A 26,205-nucleotide genomic window follows, 5' to 3' on the forward strand; every position below is an offset into this window, starting at 1 on the left:
CTATTAATAAACTTATTTCCTTTTACCAATCATAGTGCATCCTCTTTAGCTTCCTTTATTTATCCCATAGTTTCATCAGAAACTTGTATTTCTGAAACCGTGTGCCACCCTCCTCATGACAAGGCCACATTTGCTGTAATGTGTCAGTCAAACAGTAGCTATTTCATAAGGGCCTACCATGTACGTACTGGGTGCCAGCTACTGTACTAGGTGCTGGGGATATTGTGGCACATAAACACGTCATTGTCCTGGTGGAGCTGACAGTCTAGTGGAAACAACAACTGTTAAACAAGTAGGTGCAAATAATTAAATGACTGAGAATGTGGGGAGTGCTTTGGAGAATGAGAATAAATGGGAGCATGTGAAGGGGGCATGGGTTCTACTGGGTCGTGAGGTAGTGAGATGTGAAGATAGAGTACATATCGGCTGGTTGAGGTCTAGGTTGAGGAGTGTTGCAGGCAAAGAGTGACCCTTGCTCTTGCCATCATCACTTTTCACCTTGTCATCAAGTAAATTCTCATACTTTTTAGCCATGCCACCTGCTCATCCTCACCGGGGCACTTCTTTCTTCTTAATGGGTTTCTGCCCTTATACCTTTCTAATTTTGTGCTGTCAACCTATTTTGGAGCTCCTGACGTCAGTGTCCCCTCGTTGTTAGATTAGGATCTACCAGTGTTGGGCTCTCCAAGTCTGATTTGTCCACTGCCTCCTACCCTCTTACTCTCTTCTTTTCCTTCTCTTAACTTCTCGGGTTTCGTGGGGTTCCTGTGGGAAAAAAATTCAAGCCAGCAGTGGGGACCTTAGAATTTATTTGTTGATATTGATCTCGTCCACCCAAAGCCTGGATTTCATCGTCAGCCACCTCCCCGCCCCATCCTAGTGACATCAAGGCTTATTAAGGGGCTTGAAAAATATCTCTTCCTAAGAGGAAGTTTAGGTGTTTTGCATTAGATGTTTAAAACATAGGCATATTAGCACTGAAGTTTTGCATGACCTATAATTGTGCTTCATCTGTTTATCTAGTACTTTATATTTTAGATTTCTTGATTCAAGTTATTCAAAAATTTCAATTTTTATGACCAGCAGTTGAGATTTTTTTTTAAAAAGTATAGCATGTTGATATTCAGTGTTGTTACCACTGTGTTGTTACCTTGTTACCTGGTAATGTATATACAAATAAGTTTGCAGATACACATGGACAGAAACAACATTATTGTACTAGTACAGAGTGGCCAAAGTGTGTTCAAACTGTTTCTTGTAGCCAGGCCCTTTACTGGGCCATAACGAATTCTGTAGCAGAAAGAAAGAAAACACACATTTTGCTTCACTTGGTTTTTCTTTTTTTCTTTAAATATATATATGTATTTAAATAACAACATAAATATGGAATAAATACTAATTATAACATCTGTATGTAAACACTTAATTAGAACAAAACTAAAATAAATTGTAAAATACAGTATTGACCAGCGGTAGACTTACCTTTAACTTCTACCATTTTATTGCTCTAAATAGAGAATAGCACATCTTATTTTTTAAATTTTTATATTTAATTATGGTAAAATACACATAAGTTTTACCATCTTAACCATTTTTAAATGTACAGTTCAGTTTTGTTAAGTACATTCACAATGTTGTAAGTCAGTCTCTAGAACTCTGATATTGCAAAACTCAAACTCTCTACCTACCTATTAAACAACAGCTCTCTGCTTCCTCTTCCCTCCAGCCCCTGGCAACCACCATTCTACTTTCTATCTCTATGAATTTGACTATTCTAGGCATTCATGTAAAAGTAATCATACAGTATGTATCTTTTTGTGACTGACATTTTACTTGACACAGTGCCTTCAAGGTTTATCCATGTTGTAGCATTATGTCAGAATTTCCTTCCTTGAAAGGCTGAATAATACTCCATTGTATGTATTCATGTACCACATTTTGTTTATCCACTCATCTGTTGATGGACACTTGGGTTGCTTCTGCATTTTGACTCTTATGAAAGATGCCGCTATGAACATGGTGTGCAAATATTTCTTCAAGACCCTGCTTTCAGTTCTTTTGGGAATTTATTGGTCCCCAACTTTAGCACAGGGATATGTATGTACTCTCTAAATATTTAAACAATGTGAGAGGGAAGGAGAAAAGGAGGGAGGGGACAGTCATTCCCAAAATTAGGCAGATGATAATCTGTCAGCCATGTAAGCTTATCTCAGTCAGCTTATCTCAGTGTTTCTCAAAGTATTGTTTGGGAATCAACTACATTAGAATCTCCTGGAATGCTTACTAAAAATTTAGATTTTTAGGCCCTTCACTAAACTTCGCAAGTCTGAATCTCCTGTGAGAAGCAGGAATTTGCACCTCAGGTGATTTTTACACATACTGAAATGTGAGGTGCAGTGCCCCACTGGCAAGGAGATGTCTCATAATTTACTTGCTGATGCATATGAAGGTCCTGCTCTCTGCTACTTTCAGCCCCTGCTTTCCCTTAAGGCACATTCATCCCAGGCTAGCCCATGATCCACTTTCTTTTCCATTCTGTCTGTATATTATAGCCCAACTAAAAGTTCCATAAATATAACAAAGGATGGTCAGGCCTGAGTTCGCAATCCTCAACTTTGACCCAGGCCCAGTCAGGGTCCTTCCTCCTCAGGAGGCTAATTGCTGATTCACTGTTGCTCTTTACCTGCTTCTAGTTAGTAGACCAGCGAACAGATTAGGACTTTCTCCCTCAGACCTTGTGGTGTTTAGTTTTACCTGAGTTCTTAAAGGGGCCAAATCTCTTGTCTTATATAAGCATTTTAAATATGACATACTGTGACCCTCAGGACAGTGATGTCACACACTTATATTGTATAACTAAATGAGAAGTGTGACGTCTTCAGTAAAGCCAACCAGCCTCTTTTGCATTTTGAAAGCAAACTCGTTGTCTTCATCTAGTAATCACATCATGCCACCTCATCACGTCCACCACGTGTGGCTTTGCTTCTAGTTGTGATTTGCAAGTGATTCATTTTTTTAATATCAACTTTTCTTCAAGTAATACTGGTATTTTTAGAAATATTCTCTTCAAACTTCTGTGTGATACAAGAGCATGTTTATATATTTCACTTCCATTAAAAGTAATGATACTGACTGATACATACTTTATTTTTAATGAAAGGACCTGGAGGGAAGAAAAGCCCTAATGTGAAGCTTGTTTTTGTTACCGCTGGCCACTTTTTCCGCAGTGTGCTGCTTTCAGATTTCTATTCCTTAGTTGATTTGGTACTCCCATAATTTTCAGTTTTTGGCTAATTTTTACAACCAGTTTTTGTGATTTCCATTTTCTTGGCTGAAATCCCCTCTAGAATGTAAATGCTGTGAGGGCAGGAATGGTATTGCTATAGTTCGCATGGTGCCCAGCATGATAATATGGCACATAAATAGGTATTTAACAAATATTTGTTGAATGAATGAAAGAACGTGAAGCTGATTGTAATGTTTCATGTACTGCTTTTATTGTTTCTGCTAGAAATTTTCTTTGCAGTTTTCTGTTACACTACAACTCTTTGATCAATGTAAGAACTCAGTTTCAAGCGATTGACAGCTTACCTACCTAATATCTCTGATTAGACCAACTGATGCTATAGGTTGAAACACACATTTGCTCTCATGGGGTCACTTATTTTTCTATGTGGAAAACTGACTGAGCAGAACTCCTGACACCAACAAGTAATTCTACAGGCTTATTCTGTTGGTTGCAAAGGAGACGGGACACTCTTGAGTGTGAGTGACTTGATGCCAGTGATCTCCAGCCTAGGTTGCATTATTGGTGATGGATCAATGCCATCATCTTCACCTACAACAGGCAGAACATTTGAGTCTTTGTTTCAGGATACCAGATAAACTGGTAGAGTGAGCCTTTTTTTTTTTTTTTTCTTTCTATTTACAGATTTATGTTTCAAACCATACACACTGAAAATCCTTTTCGTGTCAGTCCTGTTTGTTTGCAACAGGGCCTATAGAACCTGTCCGAGGACTGCTCAGAGCCGCCCTTTGTGTAGAGCTTTCTTTCAGCATCATTTTGGGATTCAGGGTCAGGAATGATCAGCCCAACGTACTCTTGCAGTATGTAAATTTACTCTGATTTAAGAAAGCTATTAACAAAAAACCTTTGAATGCATATTTGTACAGCGTGATACAATATTGTACAAATGTACAAGTACAAAGTTAATTTGGCCTTTTGAGTTTCTAGTCTTCCAGCCTAAAAGAATGCCTGGGCTTAACTGTTTAACATAGTGTTAAATACTTAATTGATGTTTTTAGATTGCTTAAAATCTTCCAGAAAAATTTTTACTCATAGCTACAAAGTGACAAGACTCAGAACTAAAGAAATCTGTGGAATCCTAGGACAAGTTAATTAAGAGCAGGCCAGGAGGACTGATCAGTGAGTCTGACTTCAGTTGGATTTGCTGGTATTCTTACTTCTGTGAGTCAGTGCCTTTAAGTATCCAGTGTGACCCTAAGCTTTCAATGCAGTAAGCAAAGTTTTAGCTGTATGATTTTTAATAGCAGTCATAATGTTGAAATCTAACATGATGCCTAAAAGTTGTATATAAATACGTGTTAAAATTAAAATCCACACTGATGTCTTATAAAATACATTGCCTGTTTTACTGAACCCTTAATTTTAATTTTTCTTCATGTTTTAACAACTTTTTATGAGCCCTTAGTGAGTGTGTGTGTAGAATTATCTTTCTCATTGTCCCCCTCCCACATACAGTTGAATCAACAGATGTTTACTGAGTATTCACTTCATTATCAGAATGATGCCAGTGTGTTAGTTGTAAGTATCCTTGACGAATTTGGGTGTAATCATTTTGGTATGCTAATTTAATATGTTCTTGGTGCCATTTTAATTTGTTTTTCTTTCATTCCTAGTCAGCTTGAACCTTTTCCTCCATTTGTTTGCTAACTGCACTCCTCCCTCTATGGCTTAGGTGTTCCTGTTCTTGGCTTATTTTCTTGTGGGGTCACAGTTGTCTTCAGAATCCTGGCCTGACAGCAGCAGGCTCCTGGGCAGGGCATGTCTTCAGCAATTAGTACTTTTGCTTTCTCTTTATCCCTCCTTTCTTCATTATAGTGGAAAACGGGAAGCAAGTGCACAGTATTAGAAAAAGTGGAAGGGAAAATGAAACTGAACTGGAGGAGACTTAAATGTAAAGCGTCTGAAACTGAGTTGGATAACTTCACTTAGGTTTTGATGAGTAATGGGAAGCTGCATGGTAGTATGTGATGATCTGGCATTGTCGGCAGACTTGGATTCCAACACCAGGTCTGCCATTCTTAAAAGGATATAACAAAGCCTACCTCACAACACTGCCACGGGCACTAAATGAGATAGCGGGAGAGGGCGTCTTCTTTCACCTTTGCTATGCTGAAGATCATGGCGACCGCTACTCACAACAGCAGAGCAGCAATTGACACCAACACCTGACAAAATGTTTGTCTTGCCCCAGCTTCTCTCCCTTCTTCTCTGCAATTAGTGTTTAACATGTTTTCTCATTTAATCTGTATAATAGCTTTATTATGTATCATGATTCCCATTTTTCAGATGAGGAAATTGAGGCTCTGAGAAGTTAAGTAACTTGCACAAGGTCATGGATTTGGTAAAGGATTTGGGTTTTGTTCTATCGTTTCCAAAGCCATTCTCTTGCCACAGTGCCAGGCCGCCTTGGATAATGAGTGTGTGACTGAAGAATGAAAAGGAGTTAATGGAGGGGCCATTCCACTGTTCTTTCCACTACTTCACTTGGTGAATGACTAATAAGCCAACACTCCCAGAGGGTATTTGCATTTTAAAAGAGGAGCTCATTAACCCTAATGAATCTCTAATTGGTAGAATTTGTGGGGGAGATATTTCTGAGCACTGGGGCTTTCTCCTGTGTCTTCAAGGTGTCTGGCTATCCTTTTCTCCTCTGCAGATTATCAGCTATTCTGGAATCAGAATCATGTAGTAGAATGCAGTCCATTCTGCAAGTCTGCCCCAAATGCAATTAAATGAATTAACAGGGAGTTGTGAAAAGAATCATCTAAAGGAAAATAAGTGTGAGTTAACATTGTATAAAATGAATGTTCAAGAGCTAAATAACACATTTGGCAATGTTGAGAGTCTTCTTAAAAGTCTGGTAAAAATAATATATTTCATATTCAGTTTTAACTTCAGAAATGTTCTATCAACATTTCCCATAGTGTGTCACTCTGCAAGATGTTTAATAGGTATCTAATGAATAAAGTGGCTTTATAGTCAAAAACATTGGGAAAAAATTTTTTTAGTTTCTTTACTGTAGAGTTTCTCAGAGCCTTTAATATGTTACAGTGCATTGGAAATCAGTTGGAAGGGAATGCATTCTGTAGCTTTTTCTCATACTTTTGACCACAGAAATATTTTTTCCATGCAAACCCCTTGAAACTAGTGTTTTGTAGACTGCATTCTCAGATATGAAGTTCTAGATAATTCCTCTCCAATAAAAGAAAGAAAACAGATTTCTGTATTCACAGCTTTTCATATGTAGGCAGGCTCCAATTCTGTCCATACCAGCCCATTCCCAGTCTTGTTGGACTCTAGGGCATTCCAATAATAACACCCTTCTTACCCAGATAAGATCTGGCCAATTTAGTAAAAAAAAAAAAAACCCAAAAAACAGATGGAGACCAAATTCTCATCTTTATTGCCTATAAAGCTAGTGTTGAAGAATGTGGCTTCCATCAAGGAGCAGATGGGTTTCCTAATCTGAACCCCAGAATTAGATTGAACTCCATCCTGTTACAGGATCTTCTGGGCTGGGGCAGGCTTCCCCAAGTGGGAGGAGGCCCCTGTGGAGGGTCAGAGCAGACAGAGCCCAGTTCCCTCTGGTCCTCCCCACGAGAAGGGGGAGGGGAGAACCATGTGCAGCTGAGTCTTTCCAGATCACCAACCCAGGGATTGGAGAGTGGACTGAGGCTGGGGTGAATGTTACTAGAGTTCCCTCCACATTGAAGGAGGCCTAAGGAGTGAAGGTGCTCCCTTACTCACCCATCACCCCTCCCCAAAACAAATCTCCTCCGGGTGATCCAAACAGGCATTCAGGTTCCCCTCCCATCACTGAGGGTTTCTGCTCTTTTCACTTCCCCTTGTACCTGGTGCTCACTCTTCATCACTTTTCTCCTCTCCCTCGACCAGATTCACCCAGTAGAATGGGATCATGATCATATGCTAATGATGTCCCTTTCTCATTTCCTTATGTACCATAATTCAGCTTTTTATCCTAGAAAAGGTGGAGTGTATATATTCTCTAAAACAGGGATCTGGAAACTACAGCCTGACTCAACTTGTTTTTGTAAACAAAATTTTATTGGAACACAGCCGCATGCATTGGTTTGTATATTATCTGTGGCTGCTCCTGGCTACAATGATAGAGTGGAGAAGTTGTAACAGAGACGATATGGCCCACAAAGCCTAAAATGTTTACTATGTAGCCCCACTAATCTAAAATACAGGTGAATTTCACTTCAGTCCTTTAAATTCTAAAAGAGCTTCATTAGTATGCATATACGGCCTTTCTCGTTTACTCACTCTAAATAAAAACTACACTTTAAACCAAGAAACTTGCATAGCTGTAGTATAAGAGGGATTTTGCCTCTTATAAAACTGTTTCCAGCCTTTCAAACTTATGGGAAAGTATCAAGGGGACCGTGTGTGTGCCTTGAAGGATCAGAAGGAAGGACAGAGGCTTGTTCTGATCAGGAGTATTTGGCATTATCAGTGGAAAGGGAAGAGACCAGATAAGCCATGGGGCCTATGGAAGAAAAATGGAGTAGAGAGAAGTGTTAGGGGGGCCCGTGGGGTTGGACCAGCTTTCGGAGCCCTGGGCTCTTCTTCCCACTGATCCCCAGTTTAGGGGCTTGATTCTCCCCACCTCAGCCACCATCCATTGGAACCTTCCACCAGGCCACACAGTCTCCCCCAGATATGTCAGGAGACTCGGCTCTGCTCCCACTGTGGCTGACTTCTTCCGGGGAGACTTCAGGCGAGTCCCTGGGCACCTCTGCCGTCAGGCTCACCGTAAACTGGGGGAGGAGGGAAATGGGGAGGATGTCTTGCTGCGCCGTAGTGAGAATCAATTGTGGTGTTATAAACAAGACATTAGGAAATGTAAGTACTGTGAACATTTTTATTGTTTCTTTTCATTTTTTATCGAAGTATAGTTGATTTACAATGTGCCAATCTCTGCTGTACAGCAAAGTGACTCAGTTATACACATACAGACATTCTTTTTTTGTATTCTTTTCCATTATAGTTTGTCCCAGGAGATTGGATATAGTTCCCTATGCTATGCAGTAGAATCTTGTTGTTTATCCATTCTACATGTAATAGTTTGCATCTGTTTTGTTGTTTTTGTCCTTCCTTTTAAACAGCTGACTTGCAAATGAAATTTTTGAATCTATACAGCACATAAATTAGAATTAAGTGATGTCTGAAAACTAAAGTACCTTATTTCACGTTCATCACATGCATCTTTATTTATTGTTGAAGTATCTAACTTTCATGTGGGTTATAACAAGTTAGAGAAAATAATTGAATTTTTACCATGATCAAATAATTCTTCAGTGGGAGGAAAAAAAACTTCAAAAGTTATATTTCACTGTGACCTGTTTTTTTCTGTTTGTTGTTTGTGTAGTTTTCATTTTGTGCCTTTGTTTATAGAGAATCATCTCGCAGATGGCATTTTTCCTTGTAATCAGTTATTGTCCTGAGTCATCGCCAGATATGGCATTCCAGGAAATAGTGATTGTACAGTTGCTTCCAGGCAGATGTGTTGTGTGATGTCAAGAACACTGGCTGATAACCTTTCTGGTTATTCAAGCAGTAGGGAGAAATGGAGAAAGTGTGATACAGATACACACCTTGGAATCAGAAACTGGCAAAGGAAGCACAGACTTTGTGCTGAATGATTTCAGCCAAATAGTGTTTGTATGGCTAGGGGATGGCCCAATAATCATTTTAAAAGGTGAAAAAAAATCTTTCTTGAGTAAATGACCTTTCATATTGGAAGCCACATACTTCCATATAAACCTCAGGCATGTGAGTTATTAAACACACCTGACCTCAATATACAGAGACTTGCATTACCTTGGCTGCTCATGCTGTTGTGGTCTCAGTGGTCTCATTGCCTTTACCCAGGCAAACTAAACAACTTGTGCATTGGTTTTGCCATCTGTGAACTGGGGGTTGGCTAGCTTTTCCCTAACTTTAAAGACAAGGGGGATTTCTGAAAATAAGACTCTTCCTGATGTGCAAATAAATGGTCAGTTTAAACAGTAACTTTAAAAAATCAATCAAAATTGTTGTTTGACATCCTGGGTCATAAACGTAAGTTGACATAATTTTTCACTTAACAACTATTAACTCTATTATCCTATAGATGTAATTTAAAAGTTCCTAATGCTTTTGTTTCAATATGATTCTTTTAAAAAATCATTAACTGTTTTTAAAATCTAACAAGTTATGCTCCAAGTACAGATCACTAATAACAATACATCATAATGTATTTAATAAATTTGCCTTTTAAGTTTCACAAATGTGTTTTAGAGGAAAAACACTAACTGTATGCTCAAATAAAGCTTTTATTACATACCATTTAGTATTATCACAGTTTTATAGACCAGAAACTATAAATAGAAGTTCACTAATTTACTCAGCTAGTATTTATGGAACGCCTCCTACTATGGGCTGGGTTCCGCCCAATAGTAATAATGCCGTACTTAGCTGAGAACACAACTTGTAGGCTGGAATATGCATGATGTGCTTGGATTTTAAACATTTGGGGGATTTCCTTTATCTTTTAAGTAAGTAAACTACCAACTTAATTCTTGCTTTATGGTTTTAGAATTTAACAGAATTTTATTTAATTCTTTAAAATTTTCACAGGGCCCTTTCTTGACTATAGCCATTGGTAAACTAAACTTTTATGTTTCACTATGGAAAAGTTAAGCCCAGCCCAGACTTTCATACTTTGTTACCTCCAGTGAAGACTGTGACCTTCCCTGTGTTAACAAATTCCTAACCTTTAGCGTCAGCCAAGTCATTATATATGAATTTTGTAATCTTCCCTGTTGTAGACATTCCTGAGCTGGCTTAATTTTATGGGAAGAGCAGTTTACAAATTACTAAATTAACCTCTCATTATGCTTTTAAGAAGTACGCTGATTGTTTCTTTACCTACCATGTGTTAATCACAGATTATTAGTTAATACATTATAATAGGACACGAATACATTAAATTATGCCTGTACTTACCTAACTATATTTCTGTCTGTCCTGTGTCCTTAGACGCAGCCTAGTCACCAACTTTGTTTAAATAATATAACCCTCCCAGGCACCACCTTTAGGAATCAAACTATTAACTGAATGCTAATTTATGAATTTGTTCATTGTTCTTTCCTGCTGTAAAAATTGTTTGACATATGGTTAATTACTACATGCAAACATATATATCTACTCTGAGGCAAATCCACAGAGACACAAATAAACACTTATAAAGAGTAAACCTTATTAGAAAACAAATTTGAAGGACAGTTATTCATATTATAAAGAATTTTTTTTAAGACTTTTAATGTTTGAAAATAATTTGCTTTATCTTCAAATTATAAGTTTTCCTAGTTTATTTGAAATATGACTTGATTTACAAAATATAAATTCACTTGATTTTTCCAGAGTAAACCTATATAAAGCAGGATACATTTCTGGTTTAGATTGTATATCTGTGTATTTACGGATGATTTCTGTGACCTTTATAAAATTACTGTTCTTAAATATTAACTTATTTACTTTGTAACAAAGGAAATAGTAATTGCTTCCACAATGTAAAACATACAAAAGATATTTCAGATAAATAGTAGACAGTTTGGCCTCAGTGGTATGCTAAAGTTTTATTTTTTTCTTTGGCTTCATAGGAGATACAGCTCATGAGCAAAGAGTGGCAGCAAGAGGCAAAACTTCAGGCATAGAAGGCAATGAGACTTTGGAGGTAAGTGAAACTCAATGAGTCCTTTTGGTGTAAAACCGAATAAGTCAATGTGATTATGTATACCTCTGAGGATAAATAGTAACTTCCACTCTTGCTATGCAAATAGGTGCCTAGGTATCAGGAGAACAGGTGATCTGCTGAAAATCAGGGTATGGCAGGCAGGAGTGACTTCCTAAGTGCTAAGCTTTTCCCAGTGCTGGTAATGGAAACTCTCTGTTGGAAATAGAGGAATAGAACACTGAAGTTAAAACATTTGAATTATTTTTACTTGAGAGATTATTTTCTATTACATTTGAATAAATAGGTAATATATGAACCTATAGAGAAAGGTTTGAAAATAACTTATTCAGAACTGTCTTACATTAGCATTTCCACCATCAAAGTACACTCCTTGACACTGTTTGGTAAAAAGACTAAGGCTTTTGTTCTTTTCCACCTGAGAAAATTATTTGCTCTTTGTGGGTACTTGAAAGTGTAGTTCACATACTTTCATATTCTGTGTAGAAACATACTAACCTTATTTAATCACTGAAATAGTCATTTTTAAGACTTTGGGGGAATGTTAACTATTCGAGTGGAAGAGATATCCATGGGTTTTGAAACCTTCTATGTGATGACACACCTCTACGTATATTCTACATGTAGAACGTGAGGGTATTGCATACAACTGGAGTGACATAAGGGAACCTGGCCTGTTTGATTCATCACCATATCCGCAAAGCCTAGCACAGAACAGGAAGTCAAAAATATTTGTTAAATGAATGAATAAATACAATCATGAGTTATAAATAGAGAGTAATGTTCATCTTAAGAAGAGAGATTTTTTTGTATTTATATTTTCCACAGTGAGTACATATTTTATAATCAAGAGAAAAACATTTAAAGAAGTTACATGGGAAGTAAATTGATGTAGAAGAAGAAAAGAGCCATCTTTCCCATAAAACTGTGCATTGTTTTTTTTTATTAATGCATGCAACAAATATTTATTAAGCACTGACTGTATTCAATGCACTGTGCAAGGGGCTGAGTATATAGTACTGAAAAAAAAGATACAAGGACAAAGAAAAATTTCCTGTCTATATGTTGAAGCATCTTGATCTCTTTTATTTATTCAAATATTTATTGTGTACTGAACATAAGTAGCATCTTTGTTAGGAAATAAAGGTTGATATATTTGAGCTTTAGGAAAGAACCACCAAGATGGTTTAGAAATCATCCGTGATTACTTGAATTTAACTGCTTAGTTAGGTATGTGATTCAGTGGAAATGTCTGCGGAACTCAATTATTTTTCAAAGTCGATTTATTGATAGGAAGAATTCCAAGATTAATTTTGAAGGAAAGAAACTTTTGAGAATAGATCCTCAGAGATTTGAAACTAGCTCATTATTGTGCTACTTCCTAGTCTCTCCACTATACAATCAATTCTTAACCATTAAGACTGGATTTTTATACTCATGGTATAACAGATAAAAGTGCCTTCTCTCTGAATAGTTGCTGGGGATTGGGTAGACACCGTTTGCTCTCAGAGAGCTTTCTGATGTAGCAGAAATGAAATAGGGAGACTCCAAATGAGATGACAGGGTTAAGTCACAGTACAAGAGGGTAATACTAAAATACTTTTAGAGGCTAGTGTGATTCACCACAGAAAAGCCAACTAATCACTTATCCCCACCTTAAGTGTCCAAAATGGAATTTATTATTCCTTGCTTTAAAAATCTAAAACCACAAACATTGCTTCATGTTTCCTACCCCTTCCCCCGCATAATCTACCTTGATGGGTCAAGATGAGTCTTATCTAGTCTCATGGTTTTAAATTCTTTGAAGAGTCTGATGACTCCCAAAGTATATCTCCACATAGACCTCTCTCCAAAGCTGTAGACTGTATCCAGCTGTCTACCTGCCATTTCACTTATAAGTTTCTAAACAGTTCAGCCTTTACTTGAGCAAAGAAGAACTATTGATTTCTGACCCCACCACCCTGAAGCTTCTCTCTGCTCAAGTTTTCACCATCACTGTTTAATAACACCACCCTTTATATAGTGCTTTAGAATCACACCCCCTGAGGTACCCCTGGTTCCTTTCTTTCCCTCAGAGTCTACATGCAGTTCCACCCGTAAGTCCTATCACCTCTCCCGCTATATCCAGACTCTGACCCCTTCTCAACATGGGCACTGCTAGGAATTTAAGCCACCACTTTCGCCCAGACTCTCTGCCTCCATTCTTCCCCATTAAGTCCATTCTCCTCACAGCCCGCAGAAATTGAATCAGATCACATGACTCCTTGGCTTCAAACATGCTGGCTGCCCACTGTAACTGGAATCACTGCTAAGCTCCTTACAATGGGCTATAAGGAGCTCCATGTGCTCTCAGACTTCATTTCTCTTCATACCCCAAACCCCATCCCCATCCACCAGCTGCCTTTCTGTCCCTTGATCATGTTAAGCTCTTTCCTATCTCAGCCTTTTCATTTGCTACCCCTTCTTTACTGGAGCCTCACTTGCCTGCCTCCTTATCATTCAGGTCTTAGTTCAAGTGTCAGTCTTCGTGAGGACCTCAGCTAAAGTGTCTCTTCCCCCAGTCACTCTCACGTAATCCTGTTTTATATTCTCCATCAAGGTTATCACTATTTCAGATTATCCACTTGTTTACTGTCTGACTGACTCTCCTGACTACAGTGAAAATAGACTGTGGGTCTAGAATAATGTCTGGAACATAGAAGGTGCTCAATAAACAGCTGTTAACTGATAATCTAGATTTCAGTGAATGTCATCATGTGTCTTGGCAAATTAAAGGCCTAAAAATGTCATTTGACTCATTCTTCTCCGCCCCCCTTTATCAAATCTATCATCAAGTCCTGTTGATTCTTGATGTTGATGTTCTTCTTGATTCAAATATCTTCCAAATCTGGTTCCTCATCTGTCCACTTGACTGTTATTAGACAAGCAGCTTCTTTCCCAAATCCCTTTCCGAAAAAGAACAGCAGGGGGTTTTTTGTTTTGTTTTGTTTTGTTTTTAGTTCAGGCCCCCAAATGCCTTGAAATCTACAGAATAAAGCTTAAACCCAAAACCCTGTTCAAGTGTCACCTTCGTTGTGAACTCATTTCCCTGCTGTCCCAGCCAGAGATAACCCCAGTGTCCTTTTACTACTTGTGTTGCCTTTTATGACTTCCCTATAGTGTGAGTTCCTGGAAGGTGGAGACTACACCTTCTTTACCTTTACAGCCTCCGCACAGACACACATGGTGTGACATAGGTGCCCAGTCAATGATTTCTAGATGGATACATGAATAATAAGTGGTCTTCTGCAAATGCTGTCTTATGAGTAAATCTCTTCATTTAGTTCTGTTTTCCATCTTACATTATCAACACACAGTTATTTTTTTCTCACTGTAAAAAAAAAATGTTTTTCTTTTATTTCTTAGGAGTTACCCATAAAAAAAAATCTGTTAATTTAGATTTTTTTTTTAAACATCTTTATTGAAGTATAATTGCTTCACAGTGGTGTGTGAGTTTCTGCTTTATAACATAGATTATTTTTGACACTCAATACGTTAGCAAGGCAAAGTATAATGATTTCAGTTGATATTTTGAAAGACATAACGTCTGATTAAAACGTTGTACCTATTGTACCTAATAGGAAAGTCTCATTATTTTCATTTTTAATGGCTATACAACAAATGTTGAAATATTATTTATAACGAAAACATATTTGGTCAGTTAGTGTGGGTTCCATAGAGCTTCAAAATAACACTCTTAATTACCAAAACATAAGTTGTTTTTCTAAAGACCTTTTGGAGAAGGTAGATTTTAGTATCCCCAAAAAGTTTTTTTGGTGAATTCAGATAAACATGTAGATTGCCTACTATTTTCGAGGAATTGTTGGACGTGGGGCGGAGAGGATATGAAGATATGTAAGACTCCGTGATTCTAACTTATAGAAGCTGACATTCTCAATCTATTCATGAAAATTAGAAAACTCCACACGTCATTATAATATAAAGTGGAATAAGTTTCTTAAATTCCATAACTACAAAGATAACTGAGACTTTAGTGGAGGAAGAAATATCATTAGGGAGAATCAAGCAAGCCTTCATGTATTAGGTGAGCTTTGAACCATGAAAAAAATTTTTTTACTATTTATACAATTAATTTTATATGATTAATATAAATTCCTGTGAAACGAAATCCCTCATTAAGAACATTTTAGACATACAGAAGCAAATCATGGTATGAAACTACTTTCCACACATGGATCTCAATGACAGGTAATAAAATATTTTAAAAAATGAATGGAACCTGGCCTGTGCTATACTGTAGTTTTTTTTTTTGTTTGTTTTTAACATCTTTATTGGAGTATAATTGCTTTACAATGGTGTGTTAGTTTCTGCTTCATAACAAAGTGAATCAGTTATACATATATACTGTAGTTTTAATGGCAGTTAAAATATTTTGTTATAGATAGCTAGTGGGAAGCAGCCTCATAGCACAGGGAGATCAGCTCGGTGCTTTGTGACCACCTAGAGGGGTGAGATAGGGAGGGTGGGAGGGAGATGCAAGAGGGAGGGGATATGGGGATATATGTATACGTATAGCTGATTCACTTTGTTATACAACAGAAACTAACACACCATTGTAAAGCAATTATACTCCAATAAACATGTTAAAAATGTATATATATATTTTGTTAAGTAGTCTGTGATGTTTTCCCTTACACTTTATATAGCCCAAGTATACCTCAAAACTGTGTTGCCTCTCCAAGTACAACTGTCTCACAGACATCAAGGAAATTCTAACATCTAGAAGAAATATAATTTGAAAAAAAGGAGATCTGGTTTGGGCATCAAATAAGTTAAATTTTACAAAGTTGGAGTATAACTTATTTTAATACACAAAAGACTCTATGAAAAGCAGCATATTTTTTTGTATAAGTAATTAGTGGGACTTTTTACTTCAAGAAACTGAAAATAATATAGCATTCATTCCAGGAAATCATAATTTCTCAAGTACGTTTTTCTCTTCTTTAATCCCCCTCTCTAAATATTTCAGGGTTTCTATTAATGATGACTTTAATTATGTACTACTGTTTGTACCTTAGCTTTCCCTGTATATGATCCTAAAGTATCATTACCTAAAATAGGGTAACTTAAGGAAACAATGAACTATTTAGTCATCAAATGTGGTTTCTCCCAGGTTGTGCTTTCATCTTATGTTTTAATTGCCATTGGTAACTCTTAACAGAATTCACCATGTTTTTGGTATGTAGTGTATAAAGCTCCTGTAAACTGTGTTTGGGCTTATTAAAGTCATTAGACTCTAGTACTTGGGGAAAAAGTGATAATTTAGAACTAATTATCCAATTGGAAGTTTATCTTCCTCCTTCTGTTCCTTCTTTTTTTCTTGTTGCCTTTCTGGGTAAATTTTGGTAGTGAGTTGTAATGACATTACAACTACTTATTGCCTTCTGCTACTGTAGGAGCCTGGTTATTTACAGCTCAGGGGGGTAAACCCACAGATTAATAGGGGGCCTGGTTTTGAATTTTTGTCATTATGATTCATCTCTTCGGGGAATTAACATTACCAGTTAAGTAAGTAAGTAGTCATTCTTTTCTAATCTTCAGTCTAATTTTATATTGTGAAAACTGGAACCATATTAGCTACTAATTTACTAGTGGACCTATTGCTTTTTGGTTTGTAGGTGTACTTTGAGAGCTATGAATATGGAAATATCAGTTTTTTAATATAATTATATCCAATTTTGGTGACTATTAATTTTAACCAGTTTTAGCAGATACTTTTAGATTGCTTGTTGAACTTAAATTTCTTTTATTTGTACTAAAAAAGTATTTTTAAATTTGCATTTTTGTTAGCCTCTTTATTTTATTGAAATATATTTGACATACATTATTATATTAGTTTCATGTGTACAACATAGTGATTCAACATTTGTATGCATTGCAAAATGATCACCACAATAAGTCTAGTTAACCATCTGTCACTATACAAAGTTAATACAGTGTTATTGACTGTATTCCCCATGCTGTACATTACATTCTCATGACTTATAACTGGAAGTTTGTATTTGTATAACTGAAATTTGCATTTATTTTTGGTCTCAAAGATAGAGGAATATGTTTATTTATTTAGTTCACTAGCCTAAAGATAACAAAATACAAAAACAAGCCAATAAAAAACTCCCCACAAAACCACAATTCCATTTGTATATTTGTTTTGAGTGACAACTAATTCACATATGCATATGGAGATGTATAAAATAATAACTAACAGATGGTATAGCTGCAAAGTAGGATTTATAAAGATTATTATCAGCTGGTGGTATTGAGATACTGTGGTTATACTGACAGAAGACACAAAAGTTACTTATAATAAACTGTGACACTAATAATCTCCCAACTTCTGTTAACCAAAGTAGCTTATTGCGTATTTAATATAAATTTTTTAATGAAGATCTAAAATAATCTTACAGCCAATTTGTACTAGGAAATTTAATAGCAGTTGCAAAAACAGTAAGGTAGTAGCAGCAACAACAAAGTGTTTGCTAAGATTGTTAAGTGCATAATATTAGAATCCCTGGAAAGTACAGTAAAGATATGGGGGACTTTGTTTATTCATGTCATTTGAAGCACACATCTCAATCTAGTACACAGTATTTGTAATTTCTTATTTGCATATTTGTAAATTGTTGAGTTACATGTGAAATTCATAGTTGAGTAATTTAGGGAACAAAAATTGATTTTTTGAAAAAGGTATAGAATGAATACATATGAATGAAATGTTCACTTTTCTTTTAATGTGTTTTTGTACTTCCTTTATGTCTTTCAACAAAGCTATAGGAGCCTTCAGACTCAGTAGGGATGAATTTCCTTGTTCTTTTCTTTTTATATAGTCATTAAAATGAATGAGAATATCCTTGAACTTTGTAAATTCCATATGATGTAGACTTTGGTTACCACTCCTTAAAAGGGGGTATAAGATTATCCTATTAAAGACCTACTTGTGTGTAGAAAAGAATTGAGGTTGGGTGGTATAGGAAAAAAGAGACTCAAGTGATTCTCAAGAATAGTTTCAAGAATAGCAAACATTCATCCACTGGGTGTCAGGATTTCGGTTTTAAGAATTTTTTAGTATAATTATGTTATTATAAGTTTATAAATTTAAAGTATGGGTGATCTCGGGTGGCCTCAGCCTATGGCAGCTTGAAGCAGGATTTCAGTTTCCAGCCAGAGATTGAGGTTGGGCAGCAGCAGTGAGAGCGCTGAATCCTAGCCACCAGACCACCAGGGACTAGTGGCCGGTGACAAGGCCCTGGCCCGTCAGCTGTGTAGAAGCGACTTTCCACATAGAGACGGAAAGTAGTGAAGCAAGTAAAGTGTTTATTAGGAGGAAAAAGAGTACAGTACGTGTGGATAGACACACGGGCAGGCTCAGAGAGAGAGTCGCGCCCTCGTGGTAGTTTGAATCACATTTATGGGGCATTTCTTCTGGGTTTCCTTTGACCGGTCATCTTGCTTTGCCTGGTTCTGAGTCCGTATTTGTTATATCTCAGGGTCCTTCCCTGTGTGCGTGCACATCTCTTAGCCAAGAAGGATTCTAGCGAAGAGGCCTATGGGTAGTTGACATCACTTACTATGGGGTGGTGCCCCCTCCCTTTTTGACCTCCAAGGGGCCTTTCTGCGCATGTGTAGTCGGGGAGGTCTCCTTGACTTCGGGAATGAGGAATATTTGGTCTTTTATCTGGGCAGGGCCCAGCCTCCTCCATCATCCTGCTTTTATGGAGTTTCTGCTATTGTGGAGTTTCTGTCCACAGGGGAGAAACTGTTCAGCCTGGGGCCCATCTATCTCCTGCCTCATAGGGGGTATAAAGATGATTATGAAACTGTTAATTCTCACAAGATATTCATAGTCCAAATACAGGTATAATGGGAATTGCTATTGAAGGCAGTTTAAATTGGTACAACCATTTTTGGTAAGCATTTTGGCAAGTATCAAGAGCCATAAAGATGTTAATATATGTTGACAGTAATTCCACTTTTAGGATTCTATTCTGAGAAAATAATCTTTTAAATCCACAAGAAGTTGTATGTGCAGAAAGATGGCAATCCACTTAATGGAATATTTTTTAGTTTTCATAAGTGAAATTTATGATTAGTTTTCAATAAAATATGAAGACTCTTGGTTTCATAATTTCAGTTAGAAGATTTGAGGTACAAAATTATATTTACAGTATGATTATTGCTATATAAAAACTGTGCAGAAAAAGATGATGTAATACATAAAAACATTAACAGTAGTTGCCTTTGGAATGATAGATAAATAGGTTAAATCATACTGTCCAGTGTTCGGATCTTCCTATTTGTCTATAATGAGTATATCTTATATTTTAAATGATAGTAAGTCTGATGGTGAGGATATTGCTTATTAACAGAAGAACTATTTTGGATGGCAGTAAAAATGATGGCACAGTCTACTGAGGATGATCTTTAGGAGATATGTAGGTACTTTCCTGCCTTGGTTTATTTAAGTTTAAGACCTCTTAATTAGTTGATCACAGAGCATCACATCTGATCATGGTTTGTCAAAACATCTGTCCTCTCACCTAGGGGACTTTCCAGCAGGGAGAAGAGTGAGGTGACTTGGAGTTTATTCTTCACATATCATTGGAAATCACGTGGCCCAGACTGTTCTCATTGATCTACCTGTCAGTGTCACTGTATCAGTTATAAAGTCATATTCCCCCTCCCCCCAAAAGGTTGTGGGTTACTGGTTTGAACATGTATTTGTCTACAAATCTTGCTTTTTCCTCTATATCTATGATTCTGAGACTCTTAGTTTGAAGATATTAATTTCTCCCTTTATAACAGTTAGTTTATGAGAATATAATTTTATCCAAGATGAGTGCAAGGATTTTTGTTTTTTGTTTCTCCTAATATAGAACCATTTCAAATTTGTGATTTACTGGGAAATGAAGCACAGTTGGATTATTGCACTGTTTATATCATTCAAATGGTAAATTTAATTCTTTGATGTATTTATCCTGCTATGCAAGATACCTTTTGGGAAAAAGATTTTGTAGAGTGCATCTCTCCAATCTTTATTTTCACTTGAATTACTGGACCATATAATATAGTAGAAAGTACATTTTTGCTGGATTCCTCTGCTCACCAAGTGTTTGATCTAGGACAAGTTGCTAAGCTTCTCTTCAACTTCAATTCTTAGTCAGTGAAGTAGGGGGATTAGATGCAGTGTCTGAGATCTTTTCCTCCCCAGAAGTCCTGGCTCTTTACCTCTTTGGAAAGTGAATTGGAATTTTGCCACCAAACGCCAGCCTTTATACTGCTGCTTTGATTGGGGGATGGAGAGAGGGGGGAGGGGGAGAATCTGCTGCATAATGAAGATTTTAGGTATTGATTAATCAGGCTTTCATGCTTGTTAGGAAGGAATTGTGCAAAAGTCCTTGCAGGTAACTTGTCAGACTGCAAAAACCACTTTCACGGTCCTTGCTCTTGCTTACAAAGTCTGTTTGGGAAAATGATAAATTTGGCCACTGGTACAGAACAATTAAAATACTTTGTTATTTCTTTAAATCTATAAACTTTTTACTTTTATATTTGACAGTCAGATTACTGCGGGTTGTTGATAGCTCAAGACATTGGCAAGATGAATTAACTTGAGGCATGCTTATCAGTATTTGTAAAGATATTTTCCATAACTTCAAATTTGTATGTTTTTGTTACCACTATGTCTTTGTCCTAGTTTCAGTTTTGCTGGAAAAAAATTAGAATTGAGAGGTCATAATTCTAGTATTTTCTTGTTTTCCATTGGGGTTAACTAGCACACGGAAACATAGTGTTTATTCATCCTAGCCAGAAAAGGCCAAACTATGTGAGGTGTATGAGAGCTGCCCCTGTTTCCATCCAAAATGCACATATGGTGTGGGTAAGCCAGCAGTGTGAGTTTTATGCAATGTTTCTGCTCATGTACACAGTCTGTTGCTCAGCACCAATTATTCCTTGCCAGAAACCTGCTAACCTGCTGCTTTTGTAGCTCTGCTTGATGAAGCTAGGTAGCTTAAAGTGACCACAATGATATTTATTTAACTTTAGCAATCTTAGTTTGTTAAAGTTATGTGACTTTAATCACCTGCCTCATGTGTTGATTCATTGCAGTTGATTGCAATTAGAATCAAAGAATGGGAACCTGTAATTGCATTGGATGGAGCTACATTAGATCCAATATGTGTGTTTATTGTATGTGTTTAGAAGGAGGAACTAAAATGTGGAAATGCTGGCTTTTTGCTTAGCAAATTTAGTTTTCTATCTCCAATTTAGAAATTATTTTAAAAACCATAGAGAATGTTCTGTTTATCTGTTGGTAGTAATTTTGTTGTCATTTTTCCAGTTTTCACTTTTGTAGTTTTAAAAACCACAGAATCAGCAGGGTGAGAGGTCCATGTTGGGAGAACAACTGTTCCCTATTTCCCACAGCCATCTTTTTTCTAATCCCCTGTTTTTTAATTAGTATCAAATGGTCCTTATTTTTTCCTCCTTTGGTTCATGTTACAGTCGTAACTTCTTGTGATTCTATAGAGAGTTTAAGTTAAAGCACAACGATATTTATGTTGTCTTCACACACAACTAGAGACTCTTTTTTGAAGGATAAATTTCATCTGACTCCTTATGCAGTGGAAAAACTGGCATGCAGGTATGTACTTGGCCTAATTGGCATTTTCTGAATATTCCACTTTGTACCTTACTGAGGATTCCTGTGAATATGCTTATGAGAGTGCATCAATATGAATACATAGAAAAAAATTACACCTTAGTTAAGCTCAGCTAAATTTACATAGATTTTACATTTCTTTCCAGACCTAACAGGCCCCATTTCTTACTATACGTCAGTTTTTTTTTTTTTTCAGTGAACTCCTGTGTTCATCCTACGCTGTTCATAATTGATATTAATTTCTACCTGTTCAAGGACTGTTTAATGTCCATTTTTGGAATGTCATATTCTTAGGTACATGCCTTTCACTCATTGCCTTTTAAATTAGTTAAGAAATCATTATGGGTGTGAATTCATAAATTTTCTCTAACATTAGTTATATAATAGAAAGTGTGTGTAGTAGAACCTCCTAATGTAAAAGCAAAAAGCCATAATTTTTTAAAGTAATGCAGCCTACCTTTTCTCTGCCTTTTAATGCCTATTTCTCCTTGGAGAAGGAGGAAAGATTGGCACATAAGTGCTACACCTAAGAGCACAGTGCCAGTGGACTGAAGTACCATTTACATAATAATAAAAAGCCCCTGAAAACTTTCTCAGAACTTCTGAACTGAAAAGAGTCAGGAAACTGTTGCATAATCCTACTTCTTAAGTTGGTTTCGGTTGGAGAATAATTTAAAGAGAATGCTGTCTCTTTGTTCATGTAGATATTTCGGGATTTATTACTAGATCAAGCCGGCCCATTGGAGAGCCCTATATTCCTATCTCATTGCCTCAGTCCTGCACAGATTGCCTTCCCTGAACTGTTTTTCAGCTTGATTGAATAACTCTGTGAGAAACTGTTGTGTGGAATACTCTGTGACATTTACTATGGAGGAATTGCTGAGACATTGTCTGCTCTGTTATATAGTTTCCCCTGTGAGAAGTCCCACTTAGGTCTTCTGATTTCTTATTGCTTTTATGCTAACAGAAAATATTTTGTTTCTCCTGAAGTGGTAATATTCTCTTTTTCTCATGGCCATTGTGAATTTTGTACCTAGTCATTTTTTTCCATTTTCCTTTGGCAAGAGGATGCTCAGACCTAAATTTACAGCTCAATTTTAGTAACTGTTTAGGACCCTATAGGATGTATGTCTGCTTACTTTATTTTCCTCTTATTTCATATTCCTATTTTATATTTTTCCTGGTTATGATTTTTAAATTTATTGTGAATCTTCTTGTTGGCTGCTTCAGATTCATTGTGAAGAAGAAAGAGTTAAAATATGCATTTATATGTATATTTATCTAATACTTATATAGAACAAGTCTGTATTTAAAGTGTTTTTTTGATAGGTTATAAGAGATGTACACAACTCCCAATTTTGTCTCTCACTCCTCTTTTAAAAAATTACGTGTGACAAGATCATGAGTTTTTTTTTTTTACTGTGAGAATGTGTATGACATTGGGCACCTTTACTTTCTCTCTCTCTCCAATGCCTCAGGCTCACACGCTGATTTCCAGTTTAACATGATTTCTTCAGGGTCCTTGTTGACTGGAGGCCCCAGGTAAAAGGAGCCTCCTTTCCAGATTGTCAGCCCTGTCTAGCTGCTTTCAGGCAGAGTGTACCTCAGGCATAGGCAGCTCTCACCCTTGCCACATCAACCGCTTCATGGTCTCCTGCTACACACTGTTTTTTCATGCTCTAGATATACATTTTAAGATGGTTTCCCAGTTGAATTTTAGATATCAGTACGGACGACCTAGGAAAAGTGAGTACTTAAGTTAGAGAGACATTGTCTTGGGAGTGATAGTTCCTCACAGTAGTGAGTTCACAGACCCCTGTAGTAGCATGGATAGCTGCCAGGATGTGAACTTCATCATCAGATAGACACGGAGCTCCGATCTTGGCTCGCCTTGTATCACTAAGGTACCTTTGATAAAGTACTTAGCCTCTCAGACCTTCGTGTCCCTTTGCTGTAAAATGAGAATGACACTACTAACTTTGCAGGGTTACTGTAAGAATTAAATGAGTCAGTAGGTAACATAGAGAATGGACTTGAGGACACGGGGAGGGGGAAGGGTAAGCTGGGACAAAGTGAGAGAGTGGCATGGACATATATACACTACCAAATGTAAAGTAGATAGCTAGTGGGAAGCAGCCGCATAGCACAGGGAGATCAGCTCGGTGCTTTGTGACCACCTAGAGGAGTGGGATAGGGAGGGTGGGAGGGAGACACAAGAGGGAGGAGATATGGGGATGTAGGTATATGTATAGCTGATTCACTTTGTTATACAGCAGAAACTAACATACCATTGTAAAGCAATTATACTCCAATAAAGATGTTTTTAAAAAAAATGAGTCAGTAGGTAATATTTATTTCTATGTCTACATACACAGTATCTCACATACTGGACACTCAATAAGAGTTTCTTTTTAAATTGGAAGGACATTATGGTTGATGCCTTGATACTCATGCCAAAATAGGATTGAAGGAAATCCCTAAATTTAGGAAACTCCTCAGTCAGTTTGGAATTGGGCTCAGAAGAGAGTTACAGAGACCTGAAAGGCAGTGGCTTAAATTTAGGCCTTTATATTTCCCATGTGATAAGAAGTCTGGTGGAAGGTGGTGGAAGCATTTTTCAGGAGCTCAAGTATGTCAAGGCTCATATTTTATGAGTCTTGATCTTTTCCTCATAGTTGCAGGATAGCTATTGCAAATCCAGCCATCATACGACTTTCCAGGAAGTTGGAAAAAGGAAGCTAGCTGAGGGAGAATAAAAATACCTATGTCCAGAAACTTTCCAAATAATCTCTAACAAGAGTTTTACTGACTCTACTGTGTCACACACTAGGCTACCCCTAGTGGCAAGGGACCCTAGGAAATGTTTTTTTTGCTTAGTATTTTACCACCTTCAGCAAAATCAGGGTCCAGTAATAAGGAAGAGAGGGATGATTGGATAGACTGTAAGCAGTCTGCGATATAGATACCATCCTGTTTTAATTTTAGAAGCTTCATTTTTGCCAACAGTAGACATGGGGAAGTAGAGAGAAACACCCATTGGTGATAGCTGGATTCTGTTTGGAAGCAGAAAGGCTTTGAGTAGTCAAAAGGGGACGGGAAATAAAGAAGGATATTTACTTACTATTTTTTGAATCTACGATAAGTTAGGCATGGTGCTAGTAGGAAATTTACATGTATTATCTCATTAATTTTTACCAATGAGATAGGCTATATTATCCAGATATCTTATAGAAGAGGCAGCCAAGGCCCAAGAACATCAGTTTCCCAAGGTCATATAACCAGTAACAGTAATGAAGCTGGAATTCGGACTTGCACCTGACTGACCACTGCTTTGCGCTGTATTGCTTTCCTGCATAACTCGGCAGAAACCTGCACATTGCTTTTATTTTCCATAGTACCTTTTGCTCCTGGGGCCCATAATAACTATACTTCGACTTAATTATTTGTGTGCAGAATTAAAATGGGCGCCATATAAAGGATTGCTGGTGTGGTTGCTGAAGGTTGTGTAGACCAGGCAGGGAGGCACAGGCGGTGGTGCTTCCTTCTCATCGTCACTCAGAGGTGGTGGTGGCCGCCTCTGTATTTCTGTAGCACCTAAGGACATTCTTTAGGACAGAGAGAATGAGACAGATCAGCAGTGACCAGCCTCAGGGAGCCAAAATCCAAAACTGAAAGCTGATAGAATGCTTGGCGTGGAGACAGGTCTCTTCTCAAGTCGGAAGCCAGGGAATTACTCTTGATTTCTTCCTCTCCCCCAAGCTTAACGCAGTTGATCACCAAGTCACTTCGTTTCTAGCTCACTTATCTGTCCTGTCCTCTCCCTCTCCACTCCACCTGCAGTGGGTCAGGCCTTACTGTCGCTCACATGGACTATTGCAAAGACTTTCTGAAATAGCCTCCTCATCCCTAGTCTTACTTCCATTCAGTCCATTCGCCACAGATCTGACCACGTAGTTGCCTTATTTGATGACATAGGGGGCTCTTAGCTTCTTCTAGGATAAAATCCAGTAACTTTTGTCTGGTGTGCATGTCCCTTCATGATCTGGCCCTGCCCAGTGTATAAACATCCAGGTCTGTCCTCTGTCATTTTTACGGGGTTTCTTACCATGCCGTGAGCATATTCCTTTCTCCTGGCGTTTATGCGTGCAATTTTCTTTTTTTCCTGGAGTGCCTTCTTTACGCCTCACCCCTCATGAACACTTTGAGTAGTTCCAATCCTCCTTCAAACTCCTGCTCAAATATCTTTCAACTCAGGCGCCGTCTTTGTCTCCCTCAGGCAGCATAAAGTCCTCTCTTCTGCTCCCTCCGCACATTTACACACCTGTGTTCTGGCTCCTTGTATGGTGACCAGGAGCATCATGAACTGGGGATCCTGGCTGCTTCAGCATTGTGTTCTCTGTGCCTAGCACCATGTATGGC

The 26,205-nt window shown here is 37.4% G+C and overlaps 1 protein-coding gene across 3 annotated transcripts in view; it reads left to right on the plus strand.

Annotated features, from left to right (window-relative positions):
- Nucleotides 1-26,205, plus strand: part of UMAD1 (UBAP1-MVB12-associated (UMA) domain containing 1) — a 235,681-nt gene that overhangs the window by 151,888 nt on the left and 57,588 nt on the right. For all 3 annotated transcript variants that reach the window (XM_036863375.1, XM_036863373.1, XM_036863376.1), the window contains one exon: nt 10,975-11,048. In XM_036863375.1, coding sequence (XP_036719270.1) covers nt 10,975-11,048 — 74 coding nt within the window. The remainder of the gene's footprint in view (nt 1-10,974; nt 11,049-26,205) is intronic.

Source organism: Balaenoptera musculus, chromosome 9 (assembly GCF_009873245.2).
Source record: "Balaenoptera musculus isolate JJ_BM4_2016_0621 chromosome 9, mBalMus1.pri.v3, whole genome shotgun sequence".
Classification (NCBI taxonomy): Eukaryota; Metazoa; Chordata; class Mammalia; order Artiodactyla; family Balaenopteridae; genus Balaenoptera; species Balaenoptera musculus.